The 13,117-nt window shown below is 39.4% G+C and overlaps 1 protein-coding gene across 1 annotated transcript in view; it reads right to left on the minus strand.

Annotated features, from left to right (window-relative positions):
• Window positions 1-1,574: 1,574 nt before the first annotated feature.
• The window catches only part of MCM8 (minichromosome maintenance complex component 8), a 15,339-nt gene continuing 3,796 nt past the window's right edge, over window positions 1,575-13,117 (minus strand). Inside the window, exons 6-17 of the mRNA XM_009075142.1 lie at window positions 12,396-12,481; window positions 10,772-10,923; window positions 9,588-9,786; window positions 8,803-8,833; window positions 8,376-8,516; window positions 6,482-6,623; window positions 5,703-5,898; window positions 5,223-5,436; window positions 4,103-4,312; window positions 3,454-3,530; window positions 2,787-2,976; window positions 1,575-1,773 (exon numbers count right to left, since the gene is read on the minus strand). Coding sequence (XP_009073390.1) covers window positions 1,681-1,773; window positions 2,787-2,976; window positions 3,454-3,530; window positions 4,103-4,312; window positions 5,223-5,436; window positions 5,703-5,898; window positions 6,482-6,623; window positions 8,376-8,516; window positions 8,803-8,833; window positions 9,588-9,786; window positions 10,772-10,923; window positions 12,396-12,481 — 1,731 coding nt within the window. The 3' untranslated portion in view covers window positions 1,575-1,680. The remainder of the gene's footprint in view (window positions 1,774-2,786; window positions 2,977-3,453; window positions 3,531-4,102; window positions 4,313-5,222; window positions 5,437-5,702; window positions 5,899-6,481; window positions 6,624-8,375; window positions 8,517-8,802; window positions 8,834-9,587; window positions 9,787-10,771; window positions 10,924-12,395; window positions 12,482-13,117) is intronic.

Below are 13,117 nucleotides of genomic sequence, written 5' to 3' on the forward strand. Positions count from 1 at the left end.
CCGCCGCCATCCGCTCCCGCGCTCCTTGGCGGGGAGAAGTGGAGGTTTGCGTTAGCCTAAGAGACTTCTCGGAGAACGTGAAGTGGTCTCTCGTTCTCGGTACTTGCTCTTTGCTCTCCCTCCCCCGCGTTTACTTTAGCTCGAGGAGAAATAAGAGGAGTTTACTTTTCCAGGTGCAGTCGTTTATTTGCTTCTGAAGCTTGTTCCTATGCCCCTAACACTGTATTAATCTGTTGGCAAAGGTGAAAATCGGTATCGGACACCTGCTTCTGATTAGCTGATGCACGAGGTTGCTTCTTCCTGTGGGATTAAGTCCCAGTTTGCAAAGTGTCTTTGCTCTGCCATCCAAACACTAACACACACGGACAGACAACAGCTCCCGTGTTCCCACACAGCCTGACACATTGCAAAGAGCCATTAGCCACAGTTAAACAGGGAACAAACAAACCCTGGACAGGGCAGGCTGCTTGCCCCTTCAGAGATTAGATGTAGAACTGCAATTTTTTGTTCTTTTAAGCACTTCATCTGTCCAACCACTTTTCAATTTCAAGTATATTGAAGTAGGTTAAGACTAAGGCAGCCTTAAACTGCTAAATATGTTCTTTCAAACCTGTAAAGCCTGTATTTTTGTACCAAATGGTTGTGGAAGGATGGTGCATCACACCCTTACATCACTTAAATTAGACAAATACTGAAGCTTGTTGTCTATTTCTGCTTTTGTTATCTGTCATGTATTACCTTAGAAATAAAAGAGGGAAAACAGAAGAATCAGCAATGCCTTCTTGGGTTTTTTTTAATAGTTACACTGAAAACTTCTCATCTGCTGTTTTATTGCACCAGCCCCTGATTCTGATTTTGTCCAAGTCAGGAAACATTCAGCACTGTACTCTTGCTGAACACACATTCTTCTGTGTCAGGAACAGTTACACAGAAGCATATATAACCCGTTTGTGTTACATATCTTTTAATGATCATTAACACCATGGAACAGTCTTGAACAAGTAATATTTCTCATATGTAAAGTTTAATGAAAGTCAAAATCCAATTCCTGTTCTCAAAAATTGTAATAAGGGTATTTTCTTAAACCAGATTTGCATTTCAAATAAATTCTCAGCTTCCAAGACCGATAAACATCAAGCTTCAAAAGCAGAAAATAAGTCAGTTTCAATAAGGTGTCACTTCATAACAACTGTAACAACTGTTGTCTCAACATGAAGGTTCCCAACTTTTCGGAAAAATTTCTAAACTTTAAATTCCTCCAATGAGCTACAGTACTGAAAATACTGGTCACATCATCTTCTCATGAAAGATTTCTGGTTTAAAATTTGTGGGTCCAACATCTCTTTTAGAAGTCAAATCTGTTATGGCAGTGTAATACTGTCGATATAAAAACACACTTTCCTCAAAGATGACAAGGCACAGTCCTGCAGGGTCTCGTTGGGGCTAGCAGACGTATTGGATGAGTCAAGCAGCAATACCATGTGCCAGTTTGTCCTACAGCAGCTCTAACGCAAGCCTGTGGGCAGTGCTGGTTTCTGAAAAGGTCTCTCACACCTCAGTAAGCAGCAGTGCACTGCTCACTATGCCAGGCTGCAGTTCAGTGTGCCTCATGGCTGCAGGTCCTTCAGTCCAGTCCAGGTATAAAGATTATGTCTTAAGAAAGTTTACCACTTCCTCTTTTCACATAGTCTGAAGCTGATAAACTCTTGAACCTTTTTTCAAAAGATAACCCTGATCATTTAGGGATTCGATAAAGCTTTCAAAATCAGGTACCTGGGAAAATAAAGACAAAAATACCAATTTGGAGAATGACTCTTCATCTGATGTAAAGCAACATAAACAGTTTTAAGAACATTGTGAAATAGAGTGAGCTAAGAATAGGTTAGTTTCCTTAGCAAACTGTTGACCTACAAGGAGGTGGCATATCATCAGTCCCAGCCTTTTGTGCTTTACTTACACACTACTTTTACTGTAGGGTTACACAGAAGTAGTGTTCTCCACTTTATGACATGCAGAAAATATACAGTTACATATGTATAAATTCAAGTTCTGAAACAGAATTATCTACCAAAGAATAGCCTGATGTCTACAACTCTTACTGATTTCCAGGTATAGAACTTTGAATGGGCAAAAAATATTCTATGTATGAAGGGAGAATTAGAGTTAATTGAATTAAGTTTAAGTAAGTAATCACTGAATTAATGATGATCCTGGGAGAAGAGAGCTGGCAGCAACCTATGCTGTCAGACAGGATTCACACTGAATCCAGTCTCATGTACAGTCAACATTTCAACAGGTTTGGAAACTGAAGCCATCTTGCCCCAGCAGGCAGGATCACCAGGTAACAGGAAGAACAGCACCACTGCCCATAATAAGTTTCATACAGAGAAATTCATGATCACTACTTTTCACTCATTACATCTGAAATCCAGTTTTAAGTTTTACATTGGCATTTAAAGCTCTTTTTCATGAAGCAAGGAGTAGAAATAGCTATCAATATTTTTGCTTGGCTGAAGTCCCTCAAAAGAACAGAATGCAAATCAATTACAGGGTAAAATACATTTGTCTTTACTAGTGCAAGGAGTTGCTACTGCCAAACAGCTAGTGAGGTTAGTAAACAAAGGCACTTCAGGAAGACTGTTCAGCACAGAAGCAGTAAATTGGTTATTTCTTCTCATTGCAAAGAGGCACAACAGATGTGTCTTTTCTACTTTCCATTTTCCAATAAATAACTTTAACCGGTTTTGCAGTTTGCTATTGAAGAAATGTCTGATTTCCAAACTTACTCGGGTTTGTAGTTCCTTTGCAACCTGTCGAAGCTGCTGCAAGTCGAAGAGATTGTTGTAAGTTCTTTCTGCAATACTGTTAAGAGCAGAAACAAATCTTTTCACTTGTGACCGGTTGCTCATCCCAGACCCGTGCTGTGAACGCTCAAAGTGCAGTTTTCCAAACTCATCAGAGTAGGTTCCCAGCATGCTAAAAACAGATTTTAAGAAGATCAACAGGAGGTAAAAGCAAGCATACCTGGATTTGCTTCCTAAAACGTAACTGCTTGAGAAGGCTTTCAGAAGCCACATAGGAAACCATCCCCTGTCAAGAAAGTCACTATCTAGGGAACTTGCTTTGTCCAGATTACTTTTAAATGTTAATTGTTCAACTGCAACAACAGAGAGTAATCATGCAAAACAAAAAACCTTCAGCAGCTCCTCATGTCTAAACTACTGTGCATGGATACACATAACCACTATGATCACGTAACTCAAAGGTCTAAGCAATTGCATTCAACTTAAGGCTGCTGTCAGTTTTTAAAGAGCAGCTCACAAACCCAAATATTAGTATCATGGGCCTAAACTTGAAATAGTGTTTTCTTCACTGTGTTTGCATATGTAAAACAAGGAGTTTTGAATGAATAGCACTGTGTGCTTTATTTATTTTACAAGCAGTGTATATTACCTGTATTTCATTATTTCTACTACATCCTCGGCATCTTCCTTGGTAGATTTCTCCCTTAATTCCAGCCTTGATCTTGCCTGAAAACAAAAAAAACCACAAAGGTTTATTGAAGATATATTACAGCTGGTATTAAAAAAAGGCTATAGTCACTCTACAACAAGCACAAGTTCTGGAGCAGAGATAGAACCTGATAGAGGAAGATTTTTCTATTTTTTGTTAGTGTGTCAATAACACCTCCCGCATACTTGCATTATTAAGCTGTAGCTTGGAGTTCATTTGATTTTTAACAGTGCATTCTTGTGAAGCAGCAGATCACAAATGGTGTTATAAAGACATGGTGTTTGCCAAAACAGCAGCATTTTAAGTGCAAGATGGGCAGCAGGTTGCCTGCACCTACTTATTCTCCATGTGGGATGTGATAGATTCCCTTTCCACCCACGCAAGGGTGTTTTATTTCATAAGAGGCTTTAAGCAACAGTAGCTCTGAAACATTCCTAAGCCTCTTGCATTCTCTTTGTTGTTTTTTTAAAAACAAAAGAAAAAAGCATAGTGGTGTCAAAAGAAGCTGTCAAAAATTACAGGATGTTGGTAGTACTTTAGGAATAATCTCTTTGCTTTCAATCCCTTCAGTATTACAGCTTTCATTTACCTCTGTAAGTCGAATCAGCGACTCTAGCTGCCTCGTGGTGATTGGAGTACTGTCTGCTCCATGGTTCTGTTTCCGGAGCTCAAGGTAGAATTCCTGGAGGACCTGGGCAGCTTCTGGAGATAAATTTGGATGAACATACTGCCGAGCATATCCAACATACTTCCTCAGCAGCTGATATGGAATGGCATCAAATTTTTCTCCTGCTGAGATCTAAACCAATTACAAAGAACTTAGTTTTCTGTCTGTCAGAAGCCTATACAATAAAAATTTTAATATAGAATCCTCATCTTCTGTGCTTTATCTGGTGAAGTCATCACTACAAAGGCTTTAGTGCTTCATGTGTGAACAGTGTACTTAAAGTTTATTCACTGTGCTCAGACACAAACACACACACTTGGCCATTTCAGAAAAAGCAGCCAAGGCTTCTCATTTGCAATCATAAGGGCCAAATATGATTTAAGTATATAATGAATTCTTTTTCAATATGAGAAAAATCCCAATTCCCTATTGTTATAGCTCCACAGAAGACTAAACCATAACTGCTGATATCCCATTTCCAAAAGTGCATGGGTTTATCTCCAGTAGGACTGTCTCCCAAGACCTGGCATTTGACAATATGAGTTCTCAAACTCATAACTGACATCTAATGAGAAATATGTTTCCTCTCCTATAATCCCTGAATCTGTCATGAGTTGCAGATGCCCAAGAATTTGTTTACATACTGCTTTCTTTGGGTTCAATACTTCACCACATATCATGTTATATCAAATTACCATATCCACTCTAGTTCTGTAGCTCATTATCGAAACCTAACACAGTAAGTTTGCTTTAGAGCATCTCATGCAAAATGTCTTCTCACTACTAAATCCAAAAAAACCACCAGCTCATATAATCTTCCATGTGAGGAAGATGGCTTGAGCCACATCTTCCAGCAGGATAGGTACTGTTAGCTACAAGAGGCAATTGCTAGAAACTGGTGGCTGGAGCTTTAAATGCTTCCTCTAATGCAGAGGCAATTGTCACGAGGAGAATGTGAGTGGGAGACTGAGGACATCCAGCAGGTCAGGGTCACCAGGACCTGATGCAAGGGGCAGAGCAGCAGTCACAGGACAAGTCCTACCTTTAGTCTTTCAAGCAGTGGTTGATCTGAAAGTGTTTTGAGAACAGAGTGATCCTGTGCACTGGTATGAGTCACAACAGCACTGCTGTATACTGCCTGCTTGCCAGCTCGGATTGCCATCACATGTTCAGACAGCAAGTGATCGTGATCTTCATTCGGGGTGTCCAGCAAAATGAAAACTAGATCAAATCTTGACAGTAAAGCACTCCCCATTCTAGAGTAAAGACAAGAAACTACATAGTGCTCAAAGAAGAGGATACATTATAGCAACTCTGTTCCACTCTAACTACATGTAAAAAATCCTGTCTGTTCATTCACAATAAAGTAGAACAGCAATTTCTCTCTCAAAAGCCACCAAAAATTATTAAAGTTTGTGTTCAAGCTCCAGAAAACTAGGAAGCAATTATGCACAAGCTAAAAAACTGCTGGAACAAGCTACTCCTGAATGTGAACTATAAAAGCATTTCAGAAAGTGCTCACTTTAAGTTCTCAGACACTGTTTTGGCTTTGTTATAATGTCCTCCAACGGGGTTTGCTGCAGCAACAATAGATGTCCGAGCTGGCAAACTGCAAACAATGCCAGCCTTGGCAAGGCTGATGCTTTGCTGTTCCATGGCTTCCAACAAAGCCTGATGCTGGTTTCCCATCTTATCAAATTCATCTATTCCACAAATTCCTGGAAGCAATTAAAATAGGACAAAGACTTATTAGAAAACATATTAACTGATGGACAGGTGTGTGCTACAATCCAGTGCTACATCAGAAGTCCAGCCTAGCATCCTAGGGACTGCAGGAGACACCACACAGTCTCCATTTCAGCAAGGTTTGTTTTCATTTCATGGTGATGCAGCCAAACCATTATGAAGTCAGTCTGACTTGTGGATTAAGATGATGAAATAAGCTTTTTAAAAGAGACAACAAATCCCATGAGGTGGCTCTTTTTCAAAAACAGTAAGAGCCCAGCAGCTGTTATCAAGTTACATTTCTGAACAAAAAAATCCTCGTTCTTTGATAAGGTCAGTAAGTTTGGCATGTGAATTTCAGAACTCAAGTTTTCCTACACCCTAAGAAAGAAGGAATCACCTTCAGAGAAGTGACTGGGAAAGCTGAGGACATCCCAAGGCATGGAAAGCCAATATCATACTTTAAATGTACATTTTTAGTCCAAGATTAAGCAAGTTAATCTTAAGACGCAGCAGCACACATACCTCTACCCCTCACATATTGTCATATAATACCTGTGGCATTACATATATTACCTTGATCTCCAAGCACTAAAGCACCAGCTTCCAAGGCAAAATCTCCGGAAGTGCCATCTCTAGACAGTGTAACAGTCAGGCCAGAGCTGGTGGAAGTATTACCACAAACATACACGCCTCGAGGAGCAATGTTACACACTGCCTAGAAGAGAAATAAATACTTTTTCCCTCCTCAAGGTGAAGAATTTCATAAGCTTTATTCCTAGAGAAACAACTCAGAGTAAACCCAAATTTGTTTCTTTCTACTTAACACGGCTCAACAGTAAAGTTGTAACTCCTTGCAACCACAAGAGACATACTTCTGCAAAGCAGTAGGAATAACTTGGGTCACTTGCAGCACAGCCATGTCTACTGTGATAGCAAAATTACTAGGACCTTGGGCACAGCACTTAAAGCACATTTTAAATATATGTTGAAATGCTTGGGAACATGCTGTCATGGAATTGCAGACAAATAGTTTCTGTATCTTCAGACCCCAAGGTCTATTTAGACTAGTATCTTACCCTGGTACCCAACACAGGCTGCTTCAGAGAAAGCATGCATAGTTCTCCCCACAACTAAGGGATAAAGGTCAGTCCTAGTCTTCTCCATGCCTCTAGTATCCAGCAAGCAGCCTACAATTTCAAGTATGAACTAGAGAAGCAAAGCATGGTAAGCTTGAACACACAGTCAATTTGCCTAGAATACAGTTACAACTGGATTTTCTCAGATAATATCTACAGTTACTCTGTATCTATAGTAACAGGAGCCTCTGTTTTATTTAAAAGATAACACCCAAAGCACACTGGTTCACTACCAGATATATGGCAGGCAACAAGTATAGAATAAAAAAACCTCAACAAAACAAACAAACAAAACAAAACAAACCCCAAAAATGCACAACTCTGGCTTCTACACAGCTTTGGTTTCCTTCTTAGGATTTTTTTTTTCTTGTGACAGTGACAGCTGAGAGGAGTCTTGTCTCAGGGTCATATCTGAGAAACCAAGTACTGACAAAGCTTTTCTTGAATGGCATTCTGTTATTTAGTAACAATGTGAAAAATCAGCTACTCTGTGCTGGAGACTCCCCATTCAAAAAAAAAAATTAAAAATTTAAGATGCTTGCATACAAATTCATCACTTTAGTTAAGTTATTGCAAGTCATATCCTAACATAACAGGTCCACATTAGAAAGACTTGGACTTTTTAAACAAGGTATTCAATGCTGCAGATCTAGGTGAACTCTGTCCCTCTTTCACTTTACAGTCAGCCACCATGGGAAATGCCACAGAACTTTAAAACCACTCAGGTTAAAACACCCACACATGAAAAAAGAAATCTATTACTAGTTGATTTTGTCATGGTTATGCAGAAATGCCTACCAAGATTAAAGCTCAAATGCAGCAGCAGGTCCCTTTCCCAAAAAGCCAAGATCTGTGCTGGCAACATAGAAATAGGGTAAGAGAACAGAAGTAAACCTCACAGGAGGCAAGTTACATGGTGTTTAAAGCTGTATTTGTTCCTAGAGTGCACTTATTTTGTTTCACAGTAGACCAGCTAAACAAACAGCAGAAAGCGTGAACCTTCTCACTGTGGAAAAGGGTTGGTGAGACAAAGCTATATAAGGGCAGGACAGCAAACCTTTAAGCCTGTACATGAAAGCCCACAGACCTGACCACGTATAACTGCTTTAAGTGTTTTAACAGGCCTTTCTGCAAGGCTACCTGGAAGGAGAGGATAGCAGGGTACCCCTTTGGGTACTATCCTATATTTGAGGTATCCTACAAGAAAAGACAGCTCCAGCCAGGCTCAAGCAACCCTTTGGTCCTAGCACAGCTATCCCACCATGATGACAAGAAGTCAAGATAACAAGCTCTTAGAGAAAAACAGAATATAGTAATAAATCAAACCATACTTGCAGCATTTGACTTTTTCCTAATCCTGGATCTCCAACAACCAGAACATGTGGATCTCCTCGCACTGGGATTCTGTTCTTGTCATCCACAAACTTCTGACATCCTCCAAATAAGGCCAGGGCCAAACCTGCCTTTACAATCTGTGTGGTACATAACCAACACCAGTAAGTGTTTGATCAAAGTGACCAGTAATGACAGCTCCCTAGAACTGGATGTAATAACTCTTTCCTTCTGGATGACTGAACTTAGGGGTGTAAGGCTGTCACTTCCTTGACACCGAAAGTGACTGGGAGTCACAGACACCTGTAAAAACAGTCCCTGCCCCTTCCTCCCACCCCAGGTAAGCGTTGCAAATCCTTTAGGAGTTTACTGCAGCATAAACATTTCAAAATGTTATTGCAAGCAGAATTGTTAAATTACACCTACCTCATGGCCATAGATTGCAGGACAAAGAGAGCTGAAAAACAAAGCACAATGTAACATAAGGAGGATATAATTCTCACACTACTAGTAAATAATCACTTGTTCTGTCTCTTGTCACAGAATACCTTTATAAGCATATAAAACTTTCGGTTAGCTGTTGCTGAATTTCCAACAGAATTGGCTTAAATCAGCAGCATCAAATTTCTTGACATTTTTAGATAACCAGAAGTGCTTGAAGTAAGAAAAAGCTTTGAGTTCCCACAGAGGAGAACCATCTTCTTAGTGATTTACACACCTATTCTTATCTTAATCAAGTAACTACCTGTAACACTCCTTTTAAAGTGCCAATTTTGTGCTGACTCCACTGGGAGGGCCTGAGGGACACCCTGGCTGGAAGAGCACCTCTCAGCCTGAACTGAGGGTCCTTCACACCCTCTGCTCAGTTCTTGCACCTTTTTCCCTCGACTGTAGCGAAGCAGAGCAGAGAGCAAAACAGCATTTTAAGTTGAATTTACTCATTTTACCCACAGCTTTCCGTCTCAAGGTTGAACACAGATAATTTCTTGCATCCTTAAACTCCTCCCAAAGTTCTAATACCCCCACTGCAGTATTTTCACTTTCTCTCAAGTTTCTTGCCCACTAAAGTTTGTTAAATCTCTGTGGATTCTATTGCACAAGCCTTAGACATTTAAGATTAGTTTTCAGATTAGTTGTCACATTTGTCTGAAGATGGTCATACTGATTCCTAAATCTAATCCTAGACCTAGTCTAGGTCTGACACAACTTACTTTACGATGAGCCTGAACAGATTTTCTTCAGCTTGAATTTCTTGGACAGCATAGAGATCTTTAAGTGAAAACTCCATGAATGACCTCTGAAAAGTCTCGTCGTCAAAGTTCTTTATTTTTTGTCCTTTACTGTTGGTGACAGAATTTGCCTCAATGTACAACAAGAACATACATTTGTCATTCTTATTTCTAGAAGCTCCTGTTAGGAAAATAGAGAAAGGATGATGGAACATTTTTTCTATCATTAAGTACTCATATTATCTACAAATAGCACAGAGTAATTCAGAAATATCATGTACCACCACACGCAAAATGTTAATGTTTAGGTATTGAACATCTGCGTTTTCTAAAACTGATGCAAAATAAGTTTCTAGTTATCTTTGTTCTTTTAAGTTCCCCCATTTACATACACAATAAAATATTTTTCTGAATTGGAGGGTATATGTCTAGAGAGAGAATTTTCCCCCAGAATAAATTAAGTTTTCCAGGAATTTTAAATTATTACATTATTGTAGTCAAATTGAAATTGAATATAAAACATTTCCACTCAATATTTATAGGAAAAAAGATGCAGCTTAATAATTAATAATTTTTTATATCCCCCAATGATTACTGAGCAGAGGAAAAAATCTCAGAGTAAAACAATGCTGCACTTATCTGCATTGTATGGTTACAGCTGTGCACAACATGTTTTTTCACTCCGAAAAAAAAGAAAAAGAAAACAAAAGAAGTTAAAAAATTTCTCTATGGATGATAAACGAAGAAAGACAACAGTCCTTCAGAACAGTGTGACAATTCTCCTCATGTTTAAAGGAGACATCAAAGGGAAAAGGTTAAGCAAGTAACAAGTCACAGTGAGAGAGAAAGTAGGGAGGTCCTGCCTACATTAGTGGTCCAGAGATGGCTTTCCTATCAGCTGACATCAGATGTCAGACTGGCACTTCACATTCAGGCCCACAGCTGTGTATAGACCAGTGGGTTGCAAAACCAACTCTCTGTGAGTTTTGGCTTTTTCAAAATAACCCTTCATTGTATAACTTTGGTAGCTCCTGAGAAAACATACACTTAATGCGCTTATGACTTTGAGAGCTCAGATTAAGGTGGGGTGGCTGTTGTTGTTCTTGTGTAATCACTAGAAAACATCCCCACCCCAGGAAAACGTGTTCTTTGATGATGTATTTCACCTTCCTCAGTGCTTGACACCTTTACTATCCCTGTAATTGTGACCATATCTCCTGGGACACAGCTGTCCACAAGATCTTGAACCAGTTCACATTCGATTGTGCGAGGGATTCGTCCTGCTTCTCGCTGATCATCTAACATCAGCTCCTGCACCCTGCAAAACACGAGATGAACTGACACACATCACCACGTTTCCAATTCAATTGCAGCATACAAGACCTGCAGCTGTGTACATCCAGCCAATCTCTTCCAAACGGAAAAGGGAGACAGCAGAAACGCCCTGGTAAATTCTAGAAACAGCAGTGCTGGAGAAACAGACCTTTCCAGTTCAGACTTCAATAAATGGGTATAAATCATGCGTAAGACCCAAAATGATAATAACTATCAACTCTAAGTTGAAATTCAGATTTTCTAGCACTGATGAGCATGTTCATGTGGAAGTAAGTACAGAACACAAAATAAGATGGATCCCATACCTAAAAATAAAGAGGTCAGACATTACAGCCCCCATGAATGCTAAATTGGTATTTTAAACCTGTTAAAGTCCAAGAAATTTCTCAGACCACAAGAAGAATAGTAGTTCACTCTATAGTTGTAAAAGGCTAGCAGTGTACCAGTTCTGCCTCTGATAGCTTTCCTTAAAGCTGAGTCAAGCTTTGCTTAAGCAGCTGGGATAAACAGTGTCCTCTAGAGCTACTAATGAGAACATGGGCACCATTTTTTAAATGGATTTCTAGATTACTTTTATTACAGAAGACTAATAAAGAAAAACTCACTTAGATGTCATTTGTCACACTAAGACTTTTGATACAGTGCACGTGAACTTAAAGAATCTGAATGTTAGAAGTGGGAAAAAGTAAGCAGAGTCCTGTTTTTTCCAAGCTGACACCCTTACTGCTGTGAGCCAATGGAATGAAACAACACATCACACTCTTCTGAACGGATACTACAGGGCAATAGCAGGATGGTCATCGTGCTAATAGCACATAGCAAGAAGGATGTGATGAAAACCAGATACACTTTCTACCCTTCCTACATTTTAACACTGTTAATTTCTGTAAAAACAGTGACTTGTTCCCCCATAGCAAAGGTCTCAAATTTTAGACATACCTACTTGCTGATTAGACATAGAAAGTAGATGAATAGGCAGGCAAAGCATTATTACTTTCTTCTGAGTGTACCTTAAGGACCAGAGGACACAATATCACTTCAGCCTAAGATCTTTAACCCTCAAATTTACTTTCAGCTCATTCGACTGGCACAGCTGACCAATATAATTCAATAGGGCTTTTCTAGCTGACTTAACAGCTCATTAAAGGGAATCATTAAATCATAGATGCAATTAGAAATGATCAATAAAAACTGCAAAGAGCATAAGCTGAACGTTTCTCAAAGTACTCGGTAACGGTAGAAGCAATTTCCAGGAAGCTATTACATGGAGTAGGTTACACAGTGTACCACTGCTCCGATAAAACAACTGCTTTGTGACACAAACGTTGAAGAGCGCTTGCTGCAAAAGAGTTAGATTATTAACATTGCACAGTGGAACATGAGTTGACCCATCTTGTCATTTTTTGAGTACCCTGTTGGCATTACTTTTTTGTGCAGGAGGGAAGACATGCTTACTTAATAGACTGCCAGTCCACTGTAGTGGTTAAGGGAGAGCTTCTGTCAGCTGTGAAGGACCGACCACGGCACTCGGGAACAAGGCACTGTAACAACAGTAATTCTAGTTCATTCTCAGCCTTTTTTAAAACCAGAAATTGCCTTATTTGATTGTAAAAAAAAAAATGATTCATTATGATACCAGGAAAAAAAGCTAGTTAAATCAGGGCTGCAAATTAGTACATACATAATTAAAGACTATCAAGCACAGACACCAGAACTGTGACTCATAGCTGTCAGAGCAAATACAGCTGAATTGTACGATCTCCTTGGTGAACAGGTTTGAGTTGAAGAAAGGTGGGGGGGAGAGCAGGGAGTGGGTGAGTTTTCCTGGGTTTTTTGTTGAGAGGGTTTTTTGTTTTGTTTGTTGGTTTCAGGGTTTTTTTAAATACTCGCAGATGTTCCAGAGGAGATAATTTTTTTCTGCTTGAGCACATCAGGTAACGTAAAATAACCAAGCACTGTCCTATGTCCAATGACTCTTTAAGCCTCGATAAGAAACAGTGAAATTAAAAATGAAAGTTCTAAACAAAACTCATAAAAACCCCCAATGTAGGCATAGAAAACCACTGCAGCAAGGTCGAAGAGCCTTTTTAAACATAATTGGAGAAACTGAAATTAAAAGATATTTTTTCTAGATCTGAGAGTGTTTCTACACAGTGTCTGTCACACATCCTGTTTCA

The sequence above is a fragment of the Acanthisitta chloris genome, unplaced genomic scaffold (genome assembly GCF_000695815.1).
Source record: "Acanthisitta chloris isolate BGI_N310 unplaced genomic scaffold, ASM69581v1 scaffold45845, whole genome shotgun sequence".
Taxonomy (NCBI): Eukaryota; Metazoa; Chordata; class Aves; order Passeriformes; family Acanthisittidae; genus Acanthisitta; species Acanthisitta chloris.